Below are 22,632 nucleotides of genomic sequence, written 5' to 3'. Positions count from 1 at the left end.
CTTCCACCCACTAATTTAAGCACTCATTGGTGGATCTTGTCTGCAACAAATATTGTTGTGATGTTGCAATGGTGATTTACTATTTCCTTTATTCTTCCTACATTTATTAATTGGAATTTCTCTGAAAGAAATATTTTTCCTTTATCTTCCATTTATTTATTTATTCAATAATTTATTTATATTAGTATGGGCTCTTAGATATATATTTTTATGGCTTATAATCCAATATTATCAGTACAGATATTTTGGCTCAAATTGTTTCAGTTTGGCCCTTGAGAGTTCTTTCAAGTGGGCTCCTATGCACTTTTGACATGCCCTCACTCTTTCTTTTTTATTTTTTGAGCACTAGCTTACTTTCTGGCACCACATTATGCTCAAGCCTCATTTTTGTATTCTTCCTGCATCAGCTCTGGATTCAGTCACTTCTCCAAGGAGCCCAGGTTCCTCTTATTGGAGAATGATATTTAGAAAGCAAGATCTGGGCATGAGGTGTGCTCACTGCTACTGTGATGTCACTGCTTTCAGACTCTCTCAGTGGACAGAGCTAGGAGATATAAGCATGCACACTAATATATTCACACACACATCTATATTTCTGTATCTACCTATATGTATGCATAGTAAAAGCCAAGGAGTTCATAGTGATATCTCTGTTTCCAACCCAACACCATCAGGTTCATTCTAACTTTCCCCTCCTCATTCGTAATTTTTTTCACTGACAGCAAGAAAGTTGGCTCTCATTACCTGCAATATATTTACCTATTTGTTCAGACCTAATACACACAGCCTAGGTCCCAGGCCTACCCTTAAGGTACAGAAGAATGAAACTGCTAGACAAAAATCCAGGTCTTCTGACTCCAAGCCTAGGATTCTTTTGGTGTGTCCTGTACACAACTCTTTCATGGAGCTGGCCCACCCTTGTGTCATAGCTCAGAAAGACCATTTGCAGGTAAAAGCCCTGTTCAGGCTGATGGCTCTCAGAAGGAACTGACACCCCCTAGAAGGACCCTTCCACTCGCCTCTGGTTCCACTCTTCAGGTCACAGCTTCTCCAAGTATGGTCTGAACTATGTTTGTGAGGGGAAAAAAAGGGTATGTGGTTTTATTATTTTAAGTAAATAACTAAGTTAAAAAGTAACTAAAGATAGTAATCCATAGCATTCCTTCAAAACAAGAATGATAGAAGGAGGGCAGGGTGAGGAATTTCATTTAAATGCCATGGAAAATACTTTACTGCATGTATGAGATTCAAGAAAGCTGACTAGATAGAGATACCACGTGCAAGAGAGGAAACTTGACCATTAAATCAATTCTTCCCAAATTAATGTATAATTTGTTTACTAACAATTTAACAGAAGCCCTATACAATTTTAGGGGGCAGGGAGCTTAATAAAATAATTCAGTAATTAGTCTGGAAGGGCAAAAAAGTTCAAAGTTATAACTTGTAATTGAGCTGCTTCTCATAGGGGCTCTGTGGTGGGGAGTCATAAAGATTTATTTATTACTCAACTATTACTAGGGGAGACCCCTGCCAACTGACATCATAGAGGAAGTACCACAAACCAATGGGAGAATGGATAAATTATTCAGTAAACAATGTTAGAAAAAAATGGTACCATGGGACAACATTTTTAAAGTGTTGACAAATTGAAATGGCAAGCAATAGGATATATTGGAGTATATGAGGAAGCCATTTGGTATAAACCTAATTCGGCCTGACTTTCTTTTTTCCAAAAGGGCCTGACTGTGGCCCTTGAGCATGCACTGTATATCTGCTTAGACATTTTGAGATAAAGGTGCAACTTCCCTTCCCCTCCCAACGTTGGCATCTCCTTAAAGATTAAGCATCTTTCTTTAGGCTGGGAACTGATTGCAGCGCTCATCTGTGACCGCCCAGCTCGAGGCAACAGACCTACCAGCTTGTGGGGTTCACTGAGACAGCAGGCCTAACTGCTGTTTCCATCAATTGTTGTGCCGACAGAGCAGCCTCGTGACTATTGTAAAAGGGACATTTCAATCATATGTGAAACATACTCTTTGAGGGTATATAACCACCCTGTCTACCCCCACTTCTTTGGAGTGCTCTGTTCCTTTGTGGAAAGACTCTCCCGGGTTATAATCCTCAGATTTAAGCTCAGAATAAACTCACCCAAATTTTCATTTATAGATTGGTTAAGGATTATTTTCGTCAACAGTGTGAACTGATTTTTACACCTAATATTTCCCCATCCTGGCCCTCCACCAGTCAAGCAAAACTCCTCTGGGCTCCAGGTGAAAAATAGAAAAGATAACTGGAGTTTTCTCCTGGATTTGGTGTTGTAAAGCCTAAAGCCCTTAGAGAAAAAGAAAGAACTTGGAATAATCAAAGCATTTGGGAGAAAAAGCACCAAGGCCTAATGAAAAACCCTCAACTGGAGTCAGAGCTAAACGATCTCACGGAGGAATTCCAAGGGTGAGATTCAGGAATGCGTATTTTCACAAGCACCCCTGGGGATAAGCACGCTGGAATTGGAGAACCTGTGGGCTAGATGAGTGGTTCCTCACCTGGCTGCAGAGTAGAATCACCCCAAGGGTGTAACCTGTTCTGCCGCAGGCCCCATCCCAGAGATGTGTAGATTGAGGGGAGGGGGCAAGCCCAGGCAGCTGAATTTTTTGCTGTTGTTAAAGCTTCCAAGGTGATTTTTACGATTAGTCAGAGCTGGGAACTCCTGGTAAAGTTTACTGCCTTCCCCATCCACCCTGTGGCTTAGACACTTTATCCACTGTAGTAGGATGATGGTTAAGAATATTACCCAAGATTGTCTCCCCAGCACACCTATTTCTTCACTTTCTACTTTACTTATTTTTTTAAATTTCTTATAAAAACATTAAAACGTGTAGGTGCTGTACAGGTGTTGGAAGACCTGTATCTAAGGCAATGATCTGCAGAACGGGGTCCCTGGACCAGCGCCATCAGCATCACCTGGGAACTGATTAGAAACGCAAACTCTGTGTCTCACCCTAAACCTCTGGCATGAGAAACTCTGCATGGGGGGGAGGGGAGCAGTCTGTAAGGTGATAAGCCCTCCGGGTAATTTTGATGCACCCTGACTTTTGAGAAAGATGCCTGGGACCCACCCCCAGGTTTTGATTTAATTAGTCAGGTTGGTGGTTCTCCCGATGGTTATAATATACAACGAGGTTTGAGAACCTCTGGGGCTTCGGAAGAAGAGCTTCCCCTGTTCAGAGCAGAACTGTCTTTCTAACCTGAAAGTGAAGAAAAGGAAAACAATTGTTGGTTGGGGTGGGGGAGAAGGTTAACAAAGAAAAGACAGGATTTTACAAATTGGGGGATTTCAAGGTGCGAGCATAAATTTGTTTTAGCAGTGCATACAACAGTTTTAGCCAATATTTATGATTTTATTATAATGGGGCCATCACCCCATTTATCTTTAGGAGACTCAGATTACCCCTATGATTGCAGTTATGTTTTTAAATTTGATGATTGGAAATATATAAAGATCAGGAAATGAATTTGATAACATTTTAAGTGAATATACCTTTTATTTTTCACTGTGAGACCTAAATACATTTGAAAAATAGTAATGTATATGGAGAACTATTACTTTTTCAGAAAATGCTTAGTAGCCATATAAAATCTCTTATAATACTTTCAGGAGGCCTCAGGTCCGTAAGTTGGGGACTATTAAGAATTTTTATACTTTTGTCTTCAAGAGATAGAGATTATATTGATTTTTCACTACTTATCTTTCCGTGATGTGACTGCCCAAATTTATAAAATCCTTCCAGGAAGTAGGAACCACTAATACATTAAATTACGCTCAACATATTATATTCCAATTGTTTGCAAATTAACCACCCATTTGTGGTGTCTATGATATTACCTAATAATTATAATGTTAGATTTCTTATATCACTGCATTTCTCAGTTATACTGGAAAACAGAGCACTTACTATGTAATCCCATATAAGTTATTTCTAAATGGGATATTTCTATCCTTCCATAATTAAAGACAAATTTCTCTAATTATAACTAATTCCTCTGAATATGTCATGTTTTGTGATATTTGCTCAATTTTAGGCCAAATATCACAATTTCCATTTCTTTCTTTTCTTTTTTCTTCCTGTCTCCTTCCTTCCTTTAAAATGTCTTAAAATCTAGCTTAGTTGCATATTTTCTAAATAATTTAAAGTTTAAGCTAAATAATTTAATTGGTTAATAGTTAAGTTTAGTTGGATATTTTTCTAACTGTTAAAAACTTCTAAGTGATATGGATTATCTTCTATCTCGCTAAACATCTTTTTTTTTTTAATTTTTTTTTATTGAGTTATTGATAGGTTACAATCTTGTGAAATTTCAATTGTACATTAATGTTTGTCAGTCATTGCTAAACATCTTTTAAAAGAACCTACTGAAGGCTGGAAATTCAGCCAATTAATTGACTGAAGTAATTGATTTGCCTGACATTAAACAAATGGAATTTGTTTGCACTGAGGTTTGTTGAATTTTGGAGTGAATTTCCCTAAATATCCTCATTGTTTCTATTTTGCATAATGTGCACATATACTAATAAATGTACTTCTCTTTAAACTAATACAAAGAGTAGACAAAAACTTTAGTCTGGATTCCACCCAAGAAATAGCAGAAGAGCACTACTTTTGCCTGGCTGTGTGGGCTTTTCCTCTGGCTGCCTAAACTCTGCCTTTATTTTAGATTTTTTTATTTTTCCTTTTTCTCCCCAATCCCCCTGGTACATAGTTATGTATTTTTAGTTGTGGGTCCTTCTAGTTGTGGCATGTGGGATGCCGCCTCAGCATGGCTTGATGAGTGGTGCCATGTCCGCGCCCAGTATTCAAACCAAGGAACCCTGGGCCGCTGAAGCAGAGCACGTGAACTTAACCACTCGGCCATGGGTCGGACCCTGTGGGCAGCCTTTTGGTGATCAGGTCGGTGTTGCTGGTGCAGTCTGGCTGTCTGCAGCTTTTCTCTGGTCTACCTGGGACTTTAGTGACAGGCTGGGGCACTTCAGGAATGGCAGGGTAGGAGGTGAATGTTTTATGCAGTAAGTAATATCAGCCCAGGCAGCCTGGGCCATCAGTAGGGTGACAGGTCAACCTCTTATCTAGCTTTCTTTTATCCTTGAAATTCAGGTTAAATTGTCACCACCCTTTGGAATCTCTTCATAGTCCTATGGTCGTTGCTTCTTTTTTGTGCATTTTCCCTATTATTTCAAATATCCCTTGATCCCAACATTTATCACATTCTCTTGGAATTATTTGTGTATGTTTCCATCTCCCTCATCAAACTATGGACCCCTCAGGACAGTGACTTCTCATCTTCAGATATGGAAGTGTCCCGTGATGACTAGTGAACAAATGGAAGGCCAGCCACATTGCTAAGTACTCTGATGAGCATGAAGGACACGCAAAATCACGTTGCTGCCTGATTGTACATGACATGTCCTCTATTACAACCTTCTCCCCCTCTTCTATATATCTGCTAAACTCAGCAATACAGATACTTATAATTTTCTGAACATACCGTGTTATTTCATGCAGCTCTCTGCCTTTAAATTTTCAAATTTATACACACACCCACTTTGGGGAGGGGAGGGCTGGCAAAACCCTACCCTTCTCTTAATTCTCAGTTCACAGCATCTTCTTCCCCAAGAAACTCTGCCATCTGTCTCCATTCTCCCTCCTCCCAAAGTTGAACAGGATGTCCCTCCTCTCTGCTACCACAAGATCCTTTCTTTTAACTGATGGGCCACTTTAATCCACGTTCTCCATTTCTTCCGGAAAAGATAATGACCGATGCCCACAGCAAAATGAATGTTCTTCAACAGGAGGACGCACTGGAATGCCCACACGCTTCTGTACCCCCACTCCTTAAGTTGGATGCTTACTGAGATCCAATGTGTTTGTTCCCAAACCTATTTTTGCTAGTTGTACCCATTAGTGTAATAAAGTAATTTAGTTAGATGTAACTTACAGAATAGCATATGAGTGAAAAGAAAGAGTTGTGTTTAGAGTTGTGTTTTCTATGAAAACGGATGGATGTTTTGGAAAGATAAGCTGCTAAAAACTGTACTGTTGCATTAGGTGTAGGCAAGAGAACAAAGATGGGGGAGGAGTATGTCGAAATCTTGAAGGAATCTCCTCTCAGATTGTTTAAGTGCCTTTAATTTTTAACTCCACTTTAAAATCCCATACTGGGGCCTGGCCCAGTGGTGGAGTGCTTAAAGTTCTGTGTGTTCTGCCTTGGCGCCCCGGGTTCATGGGTTCAGACCCCAGGTGCGGACCTACACCACTCATCAAGCCGTGTTGCAGCAGCAACCGACATACAAAATAGAGGAAGATTGGCATAGGTGTAAGCTCAGGGCGAATCTTTCTCAGGAAAAAAAATTTAAAATAAAACCCCATACTGGAAATTGTTCAGGAGGCCTTATGAGAGTGGTTTTTGGAACTCCATCAGCATACTTATAGCACAATAGAAGCTTTTAGCCCTACATCAAAGATTATTGAAGTGCATGTTTTTTAAGTCAAAATAAAATGTCTAAGGCACGCATGTATTGTTTTTAACTGTCGAAGCCATGTGTTGCATTGAAATGATTGGGGTGGGAGCGAGGGGCAGTCTGTCTGCTTCACTAGATTGTAAGTTTCTGTCTGTCTTTTTTTTTTTTGAGGAAGATTAGCCCTGAGCTGACTGCTGCCAATCCTCCTCTTTTTGCTGGGGAAGACTAGTCCTGAGCTAACATCCGTGCCCATCTTCCTCTACTTTATATGTGGGACGCCTACCACAGCATGGCTTGCCAAGGGGTGCCATGTGCGCACCCGGGATCCAAACCAGTGAACCCCAGGCTGCTGAAGCGGAACATGTGAACTTAACCGCTGCGCCACTGGCCAACCCAGTTGTGAGTTTCTTGATGACAGGGACCACATCTTGCTCATCTTGGTAGTACCTGTGCCTGGGAAGAGTATTTGGATCTTACAGGACTTTCACTAAGGGCTTGTTGACCCAAGGGAAATGCTGCATTTTTTTTGTACTGAGGGGCTTCAACAATTAGGTCTCTTTTAGGCATTACAGCCACTAGGGGGCAATGTAGCTGCATTCCTTGGGAAGGACCATCTGATAAGCCTCCCAAACTGTGTTGAAGATCCTGTGGCATAAACATCTCACCAACACTGGCATTCTTTGTATTTGTGTTTCTCTTGTTTATCTGATTCTATCTTATCTAAACAATAAAAGGACCAAGTAGTAATCACCACCTCATTAAGCTAATTATTAAAGCCCAGCCAGTTCCTGGAAGGAAGAAAATAGGAAGAAGAAAGAACCCTCATGCAAATTTTGTGAGTAGTCTCAAGGATTATAAATTGGTACAATGTCGGCCACAGTGCTTTACAGTGGAGTCTTGGAGGAAACACCGCGGAGAAAGTTACAGAGAGTGTGTGCAGAGTGGACAGACCTCAATCCTTCCTCCCTTCCCCTGAGTGAATCTTCTCCCACTTGTGATGTGCTTGCATCAGACTCCCAAAATTAAGCTGCTAGTTGCTCCTGTCTTTTCAGAAGGAATGTCCCCTCCTAGGAGCGAGAGGGTAATGAGCTGAAAAAGAATTCAAGACATTGCCTTTAAAAGAAAGACCCTGGGAAAATACAAAAAGAATGATTATCTTACTTTTCAGAGTGTTGCCCTGCTGAATTACAACTAAACTGATGATCTATGATGTTAAGGGTCTTAAGCAATCCAGCTTGGGTTCAGGGGAGCTGAGGCCTCCTATTTCACAAGCCTTTGGAAGTCGTAAACGGATATCTGTTCTGAAGCACTATTTGAGGATTAATTAAATCTAAAGCAAGATAAACAGCCCAGCTTACAAGAATCCTGGGGTCTTGAAATAGTTGACCTGGAGGCTGATTTTGTGGACAGAGAGCATTTGGGGAGTTGGCTGACCCGGGTTTGAGTCTCAACTCTGCCCCTAACTAGTGACCAGGGTCAGATTACCTCCCTCCTCTCAGCCCAGTCTTACATTGCCCATATGTAAAATAAAGGGGTAGGGAAATTGGACAAACTATCTCAAAACCTCTCCCAGGTCTAAACAATCATATATTTCTTTTCCAGGAAGTAGCCGTTGGGGATTTGCCCATAACTTCCTACTGTTTCAAGAACACAGCGTTTTTAGAGACACTGTTAAAAAAAGTCACGTAAATTGCTATGTCTCTATCCACACTTAATTTACCTTCCCTCTTAGGGCAGGATCTGGCAGGATCTGGCAGGATCCAAGATATGGTTGGAATCGACACAAAAGGATTTTTCCAATGAAATTACAATAGGATGTTACTGTTGAAACATCATATAAATTCAGAGTGTGCTAGTTTGTGTGCAGAACAGCAACTCAAACCCAGTATTTGCCCCCTAGCTGCTCACAGTAGAAGGGAGTGGCGTCACCTTATTCGAAATGAGTAGGAAAATAAATATACTCACATTCCAAGACTGTACAAACAGGCAGGCTGCCTTTTAAGTTTTTTGACTCCTGGTTATTTCCCTTTCCCACCTTCCCATGGAGAAGGGTGGTCAGCAAATACTCAGATCTTCAGGTGCTGTCTGGAAAGCTGGCAGTCTTCCAGAAATACAATTAGGTAGAAAGAAATGTTTCATCCCTCACCTCCTTAGCATATAACTTTTCTAGCCCTTTCACAGAAGGAAGACCAAACTGGAACGAGCAGCGTGGCCCTTGTGCATCTTCATGGACCTTTTGCCTGTACTGGCCTATTGATCTGTTTGTGACATTATGCAAGGAGTTAAGGTACAAAGTGGTGTGAGACCCCAGTAACTGCCCTCAAGGTGCTTGTCACTAAGCATAGGCTCTCTCCTCCTTACCTCTGCTTGTCCCAGACATTTGGGTTCTTTAAGAGAGTTGCCTCATGCTGTCCTCTGATAAAACCTTGCAGCCCCATGGTCTAGGCTGTGAACCTCAACTTGGGCCTCCTTTTTCCTTTCCCCACAGCGCCCATCCTAGTTACTGAACACACAGACGTACTACAAGAGTACTTGGGGGATGGACTGAAAAGTCGCTGGGCTGCCCTCGGTCATTTTCTGGGGCTGGCCTTGCTTAATTGACTTCGTGAGGAGGGGCAGTGCCTCAGCTGGCCCATCTGTAACATAAGGAAAATATTGTGAGCTCCAAAGGAGTGAATTCATGTAACCCCTGAGCACTGTGCCGGATTCATACGGCGCAGGCAAGCACTACCCTCGTGATTTTATCTTCATCATGTATGATGACACTGGTGCAGAAAGCCCGTCCTGTGGAGGCTGACAGCCCGGGTTTGAATCCCCTCAGGTGGAATATAACCTTGAGAAAGTTTGAAAGCCTCACTTGCTTCATTTGTAAAATGGGGAGAAAGTAGGACTTGATGCCTGGAACGGGGGGCGCATGAGGCTTAAGGGCGCAGAGTGAGGATCAATAAATGTTCACTAACAGTCGCTGTTACTACCGCGAATGAAGACGAGCTGGGCGTCGGTACTCGCTGAGGATCATGCCAACAAGCCTGGCAGTTTCAAGCATCCTTGCTCTTAACCAACTAAGCCCTTAAGTCCCAGAGGCAGGAAGGCCTCCTTGAAGAGGCGGGGGTGGGGGGGCGGGGGTGGTGGGAGGAAGGGGACGCTGTGACCCGCCGGGCGTGGGAAGGGTGAGGGTGAACTTGACCCGGGGGTGTGCTCGGGGCAGGCCAATCCGCCCCTCGGGCCAACCCGTCCTACCTCGGACCTGGGCTGGCGGAGCAGCTCCCGCGAGTAGGGAGCCGCGCCGGGGACCCCGCCCAGACGGCGGCCGGGTCCCCTGGGCTGGGCGCTGCTGGCGGAGCCGACGGGGCGGAGAGGAGCGCGGCGGGAGGAGGAGTAGGAGGAGGGGGCTGGTCAAGGGAAGTGCGACGTGTCTGCGGAGCCTTTTTATACCTCCTTCCCCGGAGTTCGGTAGCAGCCGCTGCCGCCGCCACCGCCATCTGCGCGTCCTCGCGTCTCTGCTCCCAGGAGCCGGGCTCCGAGTTCCAGCTCGCCGGGTACAGCCGCAGCCAGCCAGTATGTCGGGGCTCAAGAAGCAGAAGACGGTAGGCTTCGAGTCGCCTGCCTTCCTCCTCCCCTCCAACCGTACGGCGGCGACCCCGCCGGGGCACTTGGATCCCACCCTCCCCGGGAGGAGGCGAGCAGCCGCGGCGCGGAGGCTCGGGCGCCGGGAGGAGGAGCGGGAGGTAGAGGAGGGCGCGGCGGAGGGAGAGCAGGAGGGCGAGGCTCGGCCGGGACTCCCCGGGAAGCCCTCTCCTGGCAGTCCCTCTCCACCCCGCGCCTCTGGGAACCTGCGCTCCTGAGTCGTCACGCCGGGTTAGACCCCCCAGAGCTTGCAAAGTGGGTCCCGATAAAGAGAAAGGACCAGAGATAGGAAATTTCCTTTCTTCCCCAAGAGCTCTTCCAGACCCGCCTTTTCTCCTGTATGATCTCCTCGCAGGTCGAGCGGGTGGTGGGTTGAGCTGACTAAGGATCTGCCAGGTCTGGTCGCTGGGCACACGTCAGCGACAGTCATTGGGGTTTTGTCCACGGAACCTCCTTGGAGTGGACGTTAATGACAGACATTCATAGAGGAAACGGCAATTATCTAGACTTACAGGAGGAAATTGAATTTCTACTCTGGCAGGATTTAACCTTCTAGCTTCGTTCAGCTCCCTATTGGCACCGGGTGGCACTTCAAGTTCAGTCCCGGGGGACGACTCGGCTTGGGGGAGTGAGATGAGGGGACTGTTTGGAGAGGGCTCTGTTCTATTCGGAATGAATTTGAGCCATCCCCTTTATGGAAAATAGAGGGCTTGCCAAAAAGAAAAGTTCCTTTCCTACTTAGCAATCGGGGCTCCTATAAATTTTGCATCCTTAACAATGGAAGCAGTAATCACAGACTCTTAGAGCTGGAAGGCGCCCTGTAGGCAGCATTTGGGCCACACCAGAGACGCTCTGCAAGCCTTGTTAAGATCCCAACCAGCAGTCTAACTGCTGAGCACTCCTCTTTAACACCACCCTGCAAGCCTCAGAAGATTATGGTGATTATGGAATCGGCTGACCTCTCTCAAATAGTTGTGCTTGGCACATAGTAATAAACATTTATTGAGCACCTATTATTATGAGTAATGTATTAGTAATGTAATGCATTTGTAGTGTGTGTAATAGTATTATCACTATTATCTTATAATGTTTAGCACTAAAATATCTTTGAAGTGTATTTGTGGTGGGCCAGAGGAGAGATGAAAAAAAATAAGAATTGGGAAGGAGAGTGGCGGTATCCTCGGGGACTAGCAGTGTGGGCTTGAGCACAAGGGAAAGGGAGTGAGGGCTCTGTGGTTTCAGGGGACCACACTGGACCAGCAGGAGGGGCCGGGAGGAAGGCAACATCAATTTGAAAAGGGAGAATGGTAGGGGTCCAGCTGCCTTCTATAGGAGGGATTTGAGAGTGGGAGACTCTCAGTATTGTAATATATTTCAAAATATAGTCAAGTGAAAATCACTTGTGTTACATTCCTATTTCATTTAATTTCAGTAAAATTCTAAATGATGTCTTCTAAATGACAAGCTGCTGTGGCACTTAGTGGCTTTTTGTATCGGTGGAGTTTCAATTATTTTTCCCTGCTTGCATCAAGAATTCCTTTCCAGTTCTGGTGGGGTGGGGGAGCTTTTTCAAGCATTAGTAATAAAGGGGCTGGTGCTCTTTCCGCTTCATGCCTCTAGTCAGCAAGAGCCTGTGAAATGGAGGGTTTGAGAACAGGACTTTACAAAATGATTGCGGGAACCGCACAGTCAGTTCTCAGAGAGTGAGAAATTTGAGGCCCAGAGGGTTCGTTTTGGCACTGGTACATTTTGAACGTTCTGTTGTTTGTTTGGGGTGTATGTGTGTTCTGTATAGGATTAAATTAACACCTGAAACAGCCAACAGGACTCCTGAACTTTTATTTAGCCAACATGATTATAATCCAGGCACCACCACGAGTTCCCAAATGGTCCAGAAAGATACTATGGGGTAAAGCAAGCCAGCTGTAAATGCATATGAAATTTCTCAACCATTAAATGTTAACTCAAAATGTATTTTGAAATCTTGTAGGCCAAAACAAAATCTGTCCAGACGTGTAAGCTCCGAACTAACCAATTGTTTGAGAAGTGAGTTTTGCCAATCTAGGAAGCTCTCTTAGAAACAAGGTTGGGCTGACCTTTTCAGGGCCTCACGGAGAATTGTCGCGTTATTTTCTGCCATTGTCAACAGAGGACACGTCTCAGTCACTGCAGTCACTTCAGATCTTTGCTGAGCCCTACTGTGTGCCAGGCAGTCTACCTGGCTGAATACACCTTTCCCAGGGGTTTTTGCCACAGTATGTGGATGAATATAACCTTTAAGTTCAGACCACTCTAAGAAGAGTAAATAGTTTTGGTTTAAATGAGAGAATGTAGGATAATTTTATCACAAACTTGAGAAAAAATGCAATGTTCTTTTATAAGGGAAGGGAGCATATTCCTTCTGTGCTAGGCCTCCTGACCATGGCAACCTGACAGCTACATGTTGCATTCCTCCCTCCGACCCTTGACTTACCTCCAGCTCTGGCCACCTCCCACCCCCACACACATATAGGTACCCAGGAGAAGGAAAGGGGCAGATCGCCTCAACGACTGGAAAGAAAGGCAGAGACCTGATCCTTTCTTCTTGCATTGTTCCCTGGATTAGCATTTTTCAAGGCCCACAGACGATGTTATTATGTCCTGTAGATAACCAGTCTAAAAAGTCAACTGAGATATTAAATATTTTCCAAAGGATCAAACAAGCCAATGGTTGAGAAGGAGTGAAAGGCTATTGAGAACTTAAAGCTCTCCATAAATGTAAGAGATTATCTACCTTTTTATCATTTTAAAAATTCTGGGCAATACTACCTTATTTTCCTGGAAGTAACTACTCTTAAAACTATTTGAAGATGCTGCCAAATGCCAGACGTGAATTTCCAGATAAGTAACCATTGGAAGGAAGGAGAAACAAGCAGTTCCCAGAGGCCAGGCCCTCAGACACACTGTATTTCATTTCCTTTCTGTGGCAGCCTTCACCCCAGAAAACTGAGTCTCCTTCTAGGGGAAGAGAAATGCCAGGGGCAGGGCAGGATTTAAGTTCAGATCTGTCCAACTTTGAGCTCATGCTTTTGCTCCCCCTATATCTCTGCTTCAGGATGTACCCTCTCTGGCCAATAGTTTGCTCCTCTGTAAGATGGTGGTAATAATGACTTACCCCTTAAAATCGTTGTGAGGAGTAAATAACTCCTAATAAGTGGCTTATACAGTTCCAGGTGCAGAGGAAGTCCCCTCTATGCAGTCGCTGTTGTAATCATTATTATTACACCACATTTGGTGTATTTGATTACACCAAATCACTGTCGTGATTTGGCAAGCAAGGAGAAGAAAGCAAGCGCAGGTCATACCATTCTGAAGATTCAGAAAATGGCAACTACCAGAATATCTAATAAGAGCGAACAAATGCAGAAGTCTAGAGCTGACAGTTTGGATGCTTATTGTGAAAAGCTGGAGAGAAGACAAAGGTTGATAATTGGTGTGGACGCAGCAGAGTAACCCAAATGTCAGTAAGATTTTGTCAAGATGTTGCCCAGGAAAGACAATCCCTATATAAGTCAGTATTGGACTAACTTCTCTCCACCCTTCCTGTGCTTTCAGCTGTTTCCAGATCTACCTGAAAGAATGTTGTCCTAGTTCGTGCTGTTATTCCAAGATCATCTGTTTGAACATTTACAATTGAAGATAAATGTTAACCTGCGTTTTAGGTCTCTGAGATAGTCTTTGTCTTCCATCACATTTCTGTTAATGCACGTGGCTCTGTGGTTTTTTAGGGGATTAGACTTAACTTGAACGTGGAACCTTTAGGGAATGAGAGTCTGGGAAAGGAATGAACGATGTCAATCTCAGTCCTAGGAGATTACTATTTATTTCACAATCTATCACTAAATAATAATGGGCACTCATTTGTCCTTGCGTTTGAAGCCTTAGGAAAATACAGAAACTAAAGGTAAATAAACATAATGGTAGTTCAACTAACCTCTCATCTCCTGGGTGATTTGTTCAGATGACGGCTGAAATGGCATGTGCACCCTGCAGCCTGGCACAGAGTAGCTGCTCAATAAACATTGTTGCATAAATGGCTGCCGAATATGTTAGAGAATGAATTTGCTTTTGGGATCTATATTTTTCTTAGGTTTCCTCCTCTCCTCTCTTATCTGTGCTTTTGGATGCTCGCTTATTTTTGCCTGGATATTTGTCATGACCACTGAAAAATTACTTGTAGAGATTCTTTGAGGCTTAGGATGAATGGCCTTTTTTTTTTTCCAGAGGATTTGCTTTTGTTTCTGCCAGGTGTGTGGTGGCACTGCTAGTCTGGGACCACTTCAAACTAAATTTACCTCTGAACGTGTTTTAGACGACCCAGGTCATGTGAATTGGAGCTGCGATTTTGCACACAAGGGCCAGCTTGTGAATACACCTTCTCAGGGACCCCACCCCCCTACATGTACTTTCAATGCCAAGGCAGCTGTCCTTGCAGTCTCTCGGGTGGGAAGTGGGTTTATTCTGGTTCCCTCTTATTTTGAGGGTGTGACTCTTAGGAGCCTCAGCTTAATGTAAGGAAGGCCTTTTTATTCTCCCGACTTGGGTGGGTTCTGCCTTTGATTTCTGTTTCACCTCCCCTGTGAGGCTGTCAAACTCAGTTCAAATCTGCCCCCATCAGGATCCAAGTGTCTCCTTGCTTGCCTACCTCTTGGGCTCCTGTCTTCTCAAAGATTTTGGTCTGGCAGTTTCTTACTGTTTTGTGAGCTCTTTGATATTTTTAATTGGATTATTTTATATTATAACCAGCATTTTTTTTATTAATCTCTGCCTCTTCTCGATTCCTGTGTACCGTTAACGTTTCATATCGTACCTACACCTTACCATACCTGTATCATTCTTATAAAGGGAGCACTTTAGGAACAAGTAAACTTAAGTCAAATCGCTAGACAGAAATATTTAATTTAATCCTTTTTCCCTACAAAGCACTAAGGCCTGGGGTGGTGAGTGCTCACCATGCCTTGGTGGCCTCTGCCTGTGCAAGCATCCTTAGAGATGAGCGTTGTCCTGTCTCATCCTTAGTGTTGGTCCAGTTCAAGTGCATTCCTGTATGAAAGCACCCTTCAGTTTCAACATCCTCCTTACTTCTTCTGTGCTCCCCTTGGGTACTCTAAGGTCACTGTGCTGCTCTGGCACAACTCTGGGGGAAACTCAGTGAGGCTGGCTAAGATCCTTGACACTTCCCCAGTGCTCCCACAAGTGTGAGAACTGGGCTTCTTCTCTGATGTGACCATTCTGGGACTTTGAGGAGCTCCAGGGGCTGCTGGAATCTGTCCATGCCTCCTCTCCCCTGGGGTCTCTCTGGGATCAGAAGCACACTGAGTGCCCCCTGCTTTCAGAGCCCCCAAAGCTTTTTGTCCCCTCTCTCCGGAAGCCTGGCACCAGGCACAGGACACCACTCCTTTTCAGACTCACACTGGCATCTAAGCTCCCTTTGCTTCTAATAAAGATTAAATACAGCTTTTCAGGAGGTTCATTGGTTAATCAACAACACTGGATTTGTTGCAAATTTGGTCTTGTTCCTCTTTTTGGCATTTTCGATCGCCAAATAATTTTTTCAATTTAGAATAAATTGGTTCACCAGATGGAAATATTTTTTCTCTCTGCAAGAGAGCCACTGTATTAAAACTTGAAATATAGCTTGCTTCTGATAACACAAAGTGTATAAAAAGACTTCCATCAGTTCGCTGGTGTGACTTCCTTTAAAATCTTATCAGCAATTGTTTCTGCATTTCGAATTTACTGCTGAAGTTGATTTTGCTGTAACTGGTATTGTGGAAGCATGACTGCGTCATAAACATGACAAGCTCAGTCTGTGAGCACCAAATACTAATTTTTGGCAATAAAAGTATATGGCCTGTGACCTGTTATAAAGCTTTTCTAAAAGAGTTACATGACTACATTATATTAAAGGCTACATCATTAAAGATGATTATTTCTATGCCAGGTTAATATTTGCTTTAAATACCTAGTTAACAACTCCTTTATATGTTTTGCTATAAAAATGTATTAATTTTTATCCACTAAACATCTACGTCCAGTCTAATAATACCACAGTTACCTTTTCTTTTTAATTTATGCTGCTGTGTGCCTTAAAAATCATTTGGAGACCTTACTCAGTGACTTAAACTTCCTACAATAAAGTCTGATTTATCCCTATTACCTCATTCACCTATACCCTTCCCCAATCATTATTTATTTATGGATAATTCATACCTTCCCAGTTTCTAGCAAAATCGTCAACTCAAGATATTGGTGATGATTTTTATTTTCATAATTTTCCTACTATTAAAAATCTGAATGAGTGGCCTGCCCAGTAGCATAGTGGTTAAATTCATGTGCTCCACTTCAGCAGCCCAGGGTTCACAGGTTCAGATCCTGGGCACAGACCTACACCACTCCTCAGCAGCCATGCTGTGGCAGCAACCTACATACAAAAATAGAGGAAGATTGGCACAGATGTTCACTCAGGGCCACTCTTCCTTACAAAAAAACCCAAAAAGCATAAAAACCCTGAATGAACTTTTTGGTCCTCCACTGCTGGTCCTGTTGTGTATTATTCTGTTTTCCGTATGGTCTCTAAAATCCCTTCCCTTTTTAGTTCCTGTCAATTCCTCACTTATGTATTTGTTCACTTCATTCACTAAATATTTATTGAATGACCCAATCAGGAACTGCGCCTGCCATAATTAGCTATAGCTACAAAGCCTTATAGTCTTTAATTATAGATTTTTAGCCCATTCAAACTCTGTTTTAAAGTATATTCTAAACATAGCCTTTACTTTTTCTAATTGCAACACCCTACCCACAGCCTTTATATTCTTTCAACCTTTTGCCCAGTCGGTCTTACCGTGGCCTTCAGCCAAAAGCAATAAAAATACCAACTGACTTTGTATATATTTTTTAAATTCCTTTTTCTACTAGGTTAAAATTTTAAATTATTTACTTTTTATTCAGGCTGTTCCTACTTTAAAAATATGTTTTTTAAAGAACCCTAGCATTTTACTTCTGGAAGGAAAATTAAGAGCTGCCTTCAAGCCCTTTATATTACAGTTGACACACAGTATTTAAGAGCTTTGCTACAGCCCAGGGCCATCTTCCCAGCCGGCTGTTCTCAATACTGGCCCTAAGCTGGAACTCTGACCTCCTAATTGCACACTTAGCACTTTTCTCTTTATCACATGCTCTTTGAAAGAGGCCCTACCCATTTTCTACAGCTTTGTTTCTTCTTTTATTTACTGGGAAATATTTTCCTTAAATTAAAAAAAAAGAAAAAAAAAAAAAAACGCTCCCAAGTCGATTATCGGTGAGTCATAGTTACACCCTGATTTAGCCTTAGCATTTTGTTTTGACACTCTAGAGATAGAAAATACAGACTAAAGAGCAGTCTTTGAAAAATGTACCTTTACCATTTTGAAATAGTTTTAGTCGGCCAGCCTGTTTCTCTTTAGAAAATTCAGCCCACTCCCCTAACCTTGCTCACTTCCTTAAGCCTTCTCAAAAGGTTTAATCATTTTATGAAAAAAAAAAAAAAAGATGCCAATGATTGCATAATGTGCCATACAGATAAAACTATATTAGGCGAGAGTTGGGCCAAGTTCAGTTCCACACTAAAGCCTTAGTTGTTGTAGGTCTCAGAATTTCCCATTTTGTCTCTTAACCCTTCCATTTCCATTGTTTCATAAATTTGTGAAGTACCACAAAGTTGATTACAGTAATTGTGTGGTCCTGCCACATATATCTACCTAAGTTGCTGAGTCCCAATAGAGAGTCTTTTCTTAAATTATATGAGTAATTACAGCTCTTGGACCCCTGGGCACTAAGACAACAAAGTTTTGAGGAAAAATTTTTGCATTCATTCATTGTGTTTAAATTAGCCATATGAATAAGAAGAGATCTAATAAAACCTAGACATTAAAATTTCAACTGTGGGATTTGCATGTTTCTCAGGAGTTGTGATTTTTAGAGCATGTTTTGTTAGAAAGTTACTCCTCTGTTTTGACTTGCTTATCACCGGCATTGAGCGCTTCTTTTGTGGCTGTCACAGTTCCAGAGGTTTCCTGCGTATTAACTCATTGAGTCCTCACCATCTCATGAAGCGAGTTTGTGAACAAATAGTCAGACAGGAACTCATTTAAGTGAAGGAAATCTTTAGAGAGTTACCCTTAGGAGAAGCTAAAATCTTATTAGCTCTTCTGTGGTTAGTAAGTTGTTTATTTCACAGAGGCAATGAGACTTCAGGCCAAGTAGCCAACACAGCTGGGTAGGTAACAGCAATGTTTTACTACTTCATTTGTAAAATATTTTGGCAGCTGCCTACTGCTAATATCTCAAGATAATAATAATGAATTCTATTTAGAGACGTTCCCCAGCACTTTTTAAAAAAGACCGACTGGCTCCCACTAGCAAATGCATGTTACCTTTGTCATCACATAACGTTTCTTTCCTTATTGTGACATAAAGTGAATAATTGGAAAATAAATTTTCTTTGTGCTCAGACTCAACAAGTGTGGGTAATAGTTTTTCTTGCTTAGCCTTACCACCATGTCAGTATTCAGCAAATGTGAACAGAATGACTTGTTTCTGCCACAGCTGCTAATGCTTGCGCCAAGTGATAACTGTGCTTTGTAGATGATAAAAGGAAAGCGGGCCACCAATGTGTTTTTCACATTTGACCCAACTTGAAGTCAAGGCTTAAGGATGTTGGCAACCAGATAATGCTTCTATTTCACTGGGGACCAATAAGGAGTGACTAGAAATAGGGAGATTGTAAAAGGCACCTTCCATGATTGGATGAAACATTTTGGGGAATTGTCTCATTCTACAATTATAGGTCTGGAACGTCCAAGTTTTTAGCAATCCTGGGCCATAGTCTCAGTGATGGCCACTAGAAAGGCCTGGATTCTGATTCTGAGGAGATCATTTTGTGAGAGGCTGGACCCGTTGCTCATGTGGAGGAGAGTGGCATTGGCTGGGTGTAATTGTAGGAGGTGAGATGGGACTCCTTTACTGGAGAGGAGTTATGCTATTTAAGTGAAGAGAGTAGTGGTGATAGTATAGAAATTAAATCACGGGAACCATGCCTTCCCAGGGTGAGACACCTTGGATACAAAATTCTGTCAAAAGGACATATTGTCTCTGCACAGTAGCCACATTTAGTGAATGGAAAAATCTGAGTCATCATAAATACCTGGTTTCTTCCATTTTCTTCTCAGTGTTGAGGCTGTGATTTAATAAGCCTTTTAAACATCGCACTATGATATTAATTCTTGATGACATTATAAGTCTCCGTCAGGGTTCAGGAAGGTACCTTGTTGATCCAACTGGGTTCTTCTTTTTAGGTTCCTGGACCCAGTTCCAAAGTGTGTGTGTGTGTGTGTGTGTGTGTGTATAGGCTTCCCCACACCAACAAGTGTTCTCGGATGCCAGCAGTATCTGAGAATTATTCTGACACTACCTACCCAGAGACACAATCAGATTCCACAGGTAAAGAACTCAGTCCTACAAGACCGCTGTCCACTTCAGAACCTGTCTAAAGTCCAGTTTGTTACCTGTGCTCCTGACTGACTGGCTATAGATCATAAGTTCCCAGGAACCACGACACCCTCCTCTGGTTTAATTTGCTACAACAGCTCACAGAACTCAAGAGAACCCATTTACCCACTAGATTATTGATTTATTACAAAGGATATTAAAGGATACGAATAAACAGCCAGATGAAGAGATACATAGGGTGAGGTCCTGAACAAAAGAGCTCCTGTCTTCATGGAACTTGGAGCCTGGATTCAACCTCAAGCCTCCCATCCCTCCCGGAACTCGGTTGGGGGGGGGTGGGGGGGATGTTCTGAAAGCTCCAATCCTTTGATCACATGGCCGGTTCTCCTGGCAACCAGCCCTCACCCTTGGGTGGGGTCCACAGATCACCTTCGCTGACATAAACAAGCCATCCATTTCACTTTTATGGCCCTGGGCCATTTTCAGGAGCTGAGGACAATAGACCAAATGTTATTACAAAAGATGCTCCTGTTGTGTTTATCGCTCAGGAAATTCCAAGGATTTGGGGAGCTGTGAGCCAGGACTTGTGGATGAAGACCAAATTTATCTGAGAAATATATTTCAGCCATCTGAATGACCAAATATATATAATTCTTATAAATGACAATTTTGCAGTTCCCTAAATAGGGGAAGGAAACAGGCATTTATTTAGGGACTTTCCATACAGTATTTCATCTCATCTTCATAATGGCCTATGAAGTAGTTGATGTTCTTATCCACATTTTATAGTTGAGAACTGTAAGGCTTATTGAGCTTAAATAACTTGCCTGAGGACAAACAACTGTAAGTGGAAATGACTGCCTCCTAACCATCAATACCATGTTTTCAATCATTTTTTTTCCTTCGTTTAATGTTACAGATGTAACGGATACTATGACTGTCATAATGAAGAAGATTATTCTGATTATTTAAGCATAGATTTTAATTTTGTCTTTGTGGATGCAGATTAATGCAGCGAAGAAACTAAAAAGACGATGTGGTTTCTTTGAAAGTGATTTTCCTCAGGGTTTTTTTTGGAATGTTGTATAATTTTTAGAAGATGTGGATTTTAGCAAATGCTATTAAAAGGCAATAAATGTTAGTTTGCCTGAGGCTCCGCGGCCAGTTATAGGAACAGTAGTGTTTGGAATTGAACCCAAAATTTCACCTTAATAATACAAAGCTTCAGTGTTCTAGTGGGTGAATGCATATACTCAAGAATGAGTGTCCCTGGAAATAATTGCAGTGACTTACATGTAACTCTAGACCTTGCCTTGTTCGTTATGTGAGCTCTGCACAGTCGAGCATTCATGAGTTACAAGTTCCCAAAGCCCCACAAGCTACGGGCCTGTTCTCTGGATGTGCTAGAGGTTTCATTGGCATTTCCACAGCTCAGCACAGAATTTAATCTTTCATGGTTGAAGGAGCCCGTGTCATATACACAGCCTCATTACCAGAACCAATTGTGAAAGTATAAGAAAACACAGAGAGGTAACGAAACCTACCCTACGGTGGAACACTTACAGAGCCAGCATTTGGAAGGGCTCCTAGGACCTGTGTTGAACACTAGGCTCATGTAGTTTAGAGCATCTTCTGAGCGCAGTTACACATTTCTAGGAGACTTGATTTGATGTGCATTGTGTTTCCATGAGGGTAATTGCCACCTCCCTGAATTATAACGGGATTCCTCTGGGTATGCATAATACCTTTCTTTCGTCATGCTCAGTAAGGCTTATTCACAAATTCTTATTAATTATCCTAGCAGCTCCCCAGAATGGGTAGTTATAAGTATTATAAATCATAGATGAGGACACTAAAATAGGGAGCAGCGGTAAATTCCCCGGGGCATTCTCGTCTGCCAATATAATAATAGAGACAACCCAAGTTTACCAAGTTCAGTGGCCTAGTACTTTGTTTTGTTTCAGAGTAGATAGAAGCTCAGGGACATCTGAATGACATTTGGAATGAAGGGTTTCTTACTGGCATTGTACTGAGTTAATTGTGTGCTGTGAAACATGATACGGCCTCGTTTTCACTGGGAGCTCTAGTTCTGGAAAGGCTACAACACACAAAGTAAGTGATTCAGCTGATTATACATATTTTTATAGGCTTCTAAAAAACTAACATATGATCCTGGAACTAGAGAAAGTTGTACATTCAAATTTTTCTGCCCTTTTTTGTATGTTTCTGTGTGTGTTTATTTTAATGAAGAGACTGGAAACTAAACCATTCTTTGCTGCTAGTTCATCCTAGATTGCCTTCTTATTTCCATGGAGCGTAAAAATTCTGAAGCCGCGTCTGTCTTCGTTGTATCATGCTGGTTGTCTTTGTGTATAGTTGTATATAAAATGTGGACCTAGTAATTACCTGAAAATTTGATGTAGGCAGCGGCTCGAGGAAAGAGAAGGATACAAGAGTCAAGGAGCTGTCTGGGGGACCTCGATCCTGTGGACCAGGAGTTAGGAAATTATATCCTGTGGGCTGCATTCGGTCCCCTGCCTGTTTTGGTCTGACCTGTGAGCTAAGAATGGTTTTTACATTTTTTAAATGGTTGGGTAAAAATCTCAAAGGAAGAATTATATTTTATGACATGTGAAAAGTATATGAAATTCAGATTTCAGTGTCTATAAATAAAGATGATTGGAACACGGTGGCGCCCATTCATTTACACATTGTCTGTGGGGGCTTTCACAAGAGATAAGTATTTGCAATAGACCATATGGTCTGTAAAGCTGGAAATATTTACTGTCTGACCCTTTAAGAAAAGTTTGCCACCTCTTGCTGTTGACCGTGGGGCCAGTGTTCAGTTCTGACTGACTGACCCAGGTCAGTGGCCTGTCAGGATGTCACTCACATCTGAATTCAGAAAGCTGAGTACCTGGCTTTCCTTCATGAGTCCCCATTGAGTTGTGTTTGGTGTG

At 42.4% G+C, this 22,632-nt stretch overlaps 2 protein-coding genes across 3 annotated transcripts in view; one reads left to right on the top strand and one right to left on the bottom strand.

Annotated features, from left to right (window-relative positions):
- Window positions 1-9,264: 9,264 nt before the first annotated feature.
- On the bottom strand, window positions 9,265-9,996 carry LOC111774599 (uncharacterized). Its single transcript, XM_023646843.1, has 2 exons — window positions 9,755-9,996; window positions 9,265-9,412 (listed from the first exon to the last, which is right to left on the bottom strand). The coding sequence occupies exons 1-2, from the start codon at window positions 9,994-9,996 to the stop codon at window positions 9,265-9,267; spliced, it is 390 nt and encodes a 129-aa protein (XP_023502611.1).
- The window catches only part of PAPSS2 (3'-phosphoadenosine 5'-phosphosulfate synthase 2), a 78,746-nt gene continuing 65,794 nt past the window's right edge, over window positions 9,681-22,632 (top strand). The window contains exon 1 of one of the 2 annotated variants that reach the window (XM_005602385.4): window positions 9,681-10,101. In XM_005602385.4, the coding sequence (XP_005602442.1) occupies window positions 10,075-10,101 (27 nt within the window). In that variant the 5' untranslated portion in view covers window positions 9,681-10,074. The remainder of the gene's footprint in view (window positions 10,102-22,632) is intronic. The other variant, XM_005602384.4, reaches the window with a different exon arrangement.

Source organism: Equus caballus, chromosome 1, assembly GCF_041296265.1.
Source record: "Equus caballus isolate H_3958 breed thoroughbred chromosome 1, TB-T2T, whole genome shotgun sequence".
In the NCBI taxonomy this organism is placed as follows: domain Eukaryota; kingdom Metazoa; phylum Chordata; class Mammalia; order Perissodactyla; family Equidae; genus Equus; species Equus caballus.
The sequence above is the reverse complement of the archived record's forward strand: the minus strand, read 5'-3'. Positions and strand labels throughout refer to the sequence as shown.